A 5,812-nucleotide genomic window follows, 5' to 3' on the forward strand; every position below is an offset into this window, starting at 1 on the left:
TGATTTGTTTATCCTATATAGCTTAAATATCATAACAGTATACATATATTTGTACTTAAATTTTATTGCCCTTTGGACCATGTCTAAACTAATATTCCACCATAAGATTTGAAATTACTTGGCAACCGTACAGCTCACATTACACTATTGAATTACATTGCCCACGAGATGCTCACGTGTGCCTTGTGAAGTCTTATTATGTTATCATTATTTATTTTATCTAACCCAGAGTTTCCTATTTTTATATTTTAGTTATTTTTACAATAATAAATAAAGAATACACATGAAAAACCAAAAATAAAGTACTTAACCTGAGCCTTTTTTTTTGCTGCCAACTGTCAATGACACTTAAGATTACTTTTCTTTTTATACTAAAGGTAGTAGTGGACAAACATTTTTATTTATTTAGATAATGCAAAAAAGGACATAGAATAACAACATGCAAAAATCAGACAATGTCCCATAACTATCACAATTTTTCTGGCTTTCTAACTAATTAACAAGAGTCATTACAAATTCATCCAAGCTACTCAATGTATTTCCTGTAGAAACGAAGCTTGTACTGAAAGAGAAACTGACAATTCTCTGTACAGAAAACATTATATGTCAATTGATAGATGAAAACCCTGGCTTTCTATTGGTTATAAATAATATAGTACTAAATATAAGACAAATCCTGAAAGAGAGGATGTGACAGGTGGGTGTGGCAAGAGGGTTCTAATTTTCTATTTGATGGCTCTGTAACAAACAATATTGAAGACTATGAAAATTATGCTTTGCCTGAGCAATGACAGTATTAAATAAGTAAGTTACATTAAATTTTGTACTTATTGGAGGGATGGTAAATGAATTAGAGAAGAGGGGATTGCTCAGAGAAAAAATCTCATTTCAGTTGTTCATATAAAATTAAGAACTTAAAAACTTATGTACTATTAAAATATGGATTATTAGCCATGAATATACCATGAACAAAAACGTAAATCAAAATTTGGATATAACTCAGTGACATGCACAGTAAAAGATGTATATTGCAAACATTTTGTGTAAATTAAAATGACCATTTTCACACATGATAGTGCAAGTTTAGAAATCTTGAAGAGGAGCAGGTGTGGATCAAGTTCTTGAAGTCAATTACACAGTTCTAGGATTGATATATTTTCTGGTTCAACTAAATCAATTTTTAATGTAGTAAAACAAATTTAGAAGAAAGTTTTCTAGACTAAGACTGTACAAAACTAACAAAGTTTTGTGAATAGAACAGGCATTAACCCTTTCTTAACAGGCTCATGCAACTTGTGGAAATCTAGTCATGAATTTCACTTGTACAACAATACACGTAGTAACTCTGAGATTTCTTAACGTATCCTCTCAAAAACTGACAAGATTTCATTGAAGATCATAAGTATCTTGCACACAAATAATGACAGTTTTATAATTAGGTGTTTTTACTAAAAAATATGTAATTTTTCTATTGTAGTTACTCACATTCAAACTATTAACAAATCAAATGAAAGTTGATTTTCATTTTAAATATAAAAATCCTTTTTTCGTCTTATAGTTTTCATTTTATTTGCATAATCTCTAGAACCTCCTTAAATGATATCAAAAGGCTTTTTAAGGTAAATGTTTATATTTTATTTTTCATTTTCTCTACTGTATCACTAACTAGCTATTATCACCAATGTACAATGCAATGACATAATTAAAATTAGGAAATAGAAAAAATTAATACCTTTTAATTTTTTTGTAGAATATAAGCTATGAAAAATATCTATTTTGGCACTCTGCATGTTCAGTAATACTATGGCAGTACTGTAGAGGTACATCTAAACAATGAGATGTTTAGATAATTTTTAACTCGTTCGTTTTGAATGAAATAGAGTTGAAACAAACAAATTTTTTTCAACCCTGACAGCTGCCACACCCTGCAATACATATGTTTGAGTTTTATAGCCTCCATGTAGATGTGTACATAAAATGTGCGTGTGCATTAGAAAGAGTTAATTTTACACTAATAATCTAACAATGGTTATTTTGAAATTGGCTTGCAGTTATCACGGATTATATGAAATTAACTAGTATGGTTGGCTGTTGATGGGACTATAGCACTTACAGCTGTTTCTTCCCTAAATATGTTATAGTTAGAGATATAGTTTAAATTGTATTTAGGTCTTTTTATTATATTTTAGTTAGTTATGTATTAGTTATGGTTTAAAATGCATAATTAAAAGGTTTAAACATTTTTTAAATGTATATAATACTTTGCCTCCATTCTCAAGGCTTATGATATTTCATGCTGAACGAAAATTTTGCCGAAGGTTTGTGCAGGTCTCCCAAAGAAACTGTAATATGCCTTGAGGGCACCATTCACTTGTCAAGATGAATAATGAGTGTTAAAGGACAAGAACAAAAAAATAAAATATTAAAAATTAACTCTGTTTGAAAAGAGCTGAAATTACAAATTTAATGAAAGGAAAATCTTTAAAAGTTGGTCACGTGACAATACACCTGCATTTTTAAGTAGCTTTTTAAAATGTTTCTTTTGAAATAAAGGTCTTAAAACTTGGATAATAGAACCTCAAATCATAACACACATTATAATATTAATGTCATTCACATACATTGATATTAAAGGAGTATATTAATTTTGAATGTAACACAGTGACAGTTGAAGAAAGTATTTAAATGGGCTCCCATTGCAAAAGGGTTAATATACACTTAAGAACAGGAGCAAAAGTCCTAATTTCCAAATAAAAAGGTGTTTCACTTATTCTCAATAGATACTGTAACTTATCTGATGATTTAGAATTTTTATAGGATCAGGAATGTAGCAGTTCTTTATGTAAAACTCGTTTATTATAATAAAGCACAACACTTTTTTAAACAAACATAAAAAGAGTTCCTAGATATATATAATATATATATATTCAACCTCAGTTTATAATGCTGAATAAATAGATTCCTTTATTTATAAAAGACATTCACAGAATAACAGGTAATTTGACAGATATAAAACAAATTGAAGATGGTTCAGGAGAAGATTCACAAAGTATATTATACATGAATTATATGAAAATTATAAGGATAATTATATCCCTTGGAATATCACGATGATCATGATGGTGAAATGTGTTAATAATTAAAATAATACAAATATCATTATCAGAAAGGTACATCAATCTATATTGAAACAATTCCAAAACAGTGTGCAGGAAACAAAAGGATGATTACCTGATAATCAAAATTCTTTAACTTTTTAACTTTTCTGGTTTTTTTATCCTAAAAAATTATGATTAAGATTGTACCAAGAAAAATGGCTGTTATATGATCAAGTTAGTTCAAGCCTTGTCTGTTGATTTTGAAAAATAATAATGAAGAAATACAAATTTTATCCCAGAGAAATGTAACAAAGGCCTTAGACTTTGGCTTTATTAACGTGTAACATGATAAGATGAGAAAGTGTGTAGCATATTTACTTACAAAGTGACAACAATAGCCATGATTAGGTTTAGACTAGTCATGTTTGGTTAGGAAGAATACTGCTACGTTAACCGTTTGTCTACCAAGATTTTATTTACTACCGAGATAAATTACGCATATGCTACACTATAATAATAGTGAAATTTACCGTAAAAATAAAAAGTAACACATTTAAACCCTAAATATCAGTAAACTGATCAAACTGATAGTACTAAAAAAATAAAAATAATTGCATTTTAAGAATGTTTTAAATTCAATTTTTGGTTTACAATTTAAAGTTATAAATATGAAAGACAAGTTAGTTTTTAAGTATACAGCTACCCATTACGCTATCTGATCTACACACAGCAGGTACCGAAACTCAAGTTTTAGCACTATAAGCCTGCATACTTACCACTAAGCCACCAAGGAAACATGCAAAAAGCAAACACTTACACAATTTCAGTAATGGGAATTCACTACATATGAACAGTTAGCAAGCTCTCCCATCTCAACAAAAAATATTAATCAATGTTAATTTTTTGTATAAGGTTTCACCACATGCTATATTTATGTAAAAAAACAAACACCCCAATTAATTTTCATTGGCCAGGTACAGGAGTGAAACATACGAATGTGAAAAATGCATATTTATTTACAGTATATATATACACAAATAGTTGGATTGTTGTCATTAAAAATGTGTTTGATAAATTTATGAAATAAGGGACAAAAGCATTTGCTTGTTTAACTTACTCTAGTTCATCCTTCATTGTTCCCCAATTGTGTGCTCCTCCACCTTCTTTCTTGTCAACTGGCTTTACACCACTTTTAAATGTCAAAAACTTTAGCTTTACATGTCATCATTATTAATAACACTCAAAAAAAGCTTCAAGTGATAAGAATTCATTTGTAATTTTATAGATAAAACGATTTAGACTTTAAAATATTCAATTAATAGTTTACTAACAAATAAGTGTTTGTAAAAAAAAAAATATTTCCTAAATTTATTGAAAATTAAGTTTCAGTAATTACAGATTTGAAATTCTTGATTATCAGAATTAAACAGTATACCTTTAATAAAAAATTAAAAGCATTAAAAATTACCAGCTCGCTGTTAAGGTACCTCCTAATTTCAATTTATTATATTATGTTAATAACTGCAATTATAGCCTTCACATATTCAAAATATGTCAAATATAAAGTCAAATGAGACAGAAATATTGCAATGAAGTTACAGTAAATGATAGTGAAGTTTACACATCATTCATCTTACTAATAACAATATGCAAAAAAACTATAGTAGACAATTTTGGGTTTAATAACCAATTACATAAATGATAATGATAATTAAGACTTATTTTATTCATATACAGCTAAATAAACCATTGAAGTGTTGTGAAAAATTGATACCTGTTCACATTTTGGGTTAGTTGACAACAACACTCTTTATACTAGTTATATTTCAAAGATGTAAAGATATAAAATTTTTTTGATTCTGTCTTTTCAAACACAAAATTATTCATATATTTGCAACAACACTATTAACCCTTTCGCGACAGGCTCGGTATAATATACACGAGTTAAGTATTTATACTATAACTTTTAATGCAGTAAGTGTATACTCAAAAAATTTGGTAGACATTTAATAAAGATTACAAGTCTTTTGTACTCAACAAGTCAGTTTTTTAATGAAGTATTTTATAATAATTTGTTTGTGAAAATAGTCTTTTTTGTTACCAATCCAAGTGCTAAGTGATTTTCGTGTTATAACTAAAAAACTATTGTTCATCCCCAAAATCTCAAATATTCTTTGTGTAATCTCTAAAACCTCCTAAGAACATTTCAAACACTTCTTTTTAGTAAAACTTGATAATTTTTCTGTTATTTTCTCTACCCTAGCACTATGTGGTCTATCAATTTGATCGACCCCGTAACCACCATAAAAGATTAGGAAAAATATAAATTATGCTTTTTTCACGTATGTATGTTTTCTCATAGCAAAGCCACATCGGGCTATCTGCTTTGTCCACCGAGAGAAATCAAACACCTGATTCTAACGTTGTAAATCCGAAGACTTACCTCTGTCCCCTAGTTTAAATAGCTTAAATCTCACAACATTTATATATATTTATTATTTTTATTATGCTGACCTTCCAGCCATACAGAAGTTACAATGACAAGGTGCATGTGCACCTGTGATACCATATCCAACAATATAAAACTGACCTTTAGTCTTTACAAAATGACCGGTCTTGACTGTTTTTAGTGGACTAATACTGTGTAAAACACAGTAACATTTCAATTATTATACAGTATATATGTATATACATTAATACTATTTCCAAATAAG

At 28.4% G+C, this 5,812-nt stretch overlaps 1 protein-coding gene across 2 annotated transcripts in view; it reads right to left on the reverse strand.

Annotated features, from left to right (window-relative positions):
- Positions 1–4,351, reverse strand: part of LOC106473438 (plasminogen activator inhibitor 1 RNA-binding protein-like) — a 15,610-nt gene extending 11,259 nt beyond the window's left edge. Inside the window, exon 1 of one of the 2 annotated variants that reach the window (XM_022401880.1) lies at positions 4,216–4,351. In XM_022401880.1, the coding sequence (XP_022257588.1) occupies positions 4,216–4,232 (17 nt within the window). In that variant the 5' untranslated portion in view covers positions 4,233–4,351. The remainder of the gene's footprint in view (positions 1–4,215) is intronic. The other variant, XM_013934118.2, reaches the window with a different exon arrangement.
- Positions 4,352–5,812: the final 1,461 nt, after the last annotated feature.

Source organism: Limulus polyphemus, unplaced genomic scaffold (assembly GCF_000517525.1).
Source record: "Limulus polyphemus unplaced genomic scaffold, Limulus_polyphemus-2.1.2 Scaffold6176, whole genome shotgun sequence".
NCBI classification, from domain to species: domain Eukaryota; kingdom Metazoa; phylum Arthropoda; class Merostomata; order Xiphosura; family Limulidae; genus Limulus; species Limulus polyphemus.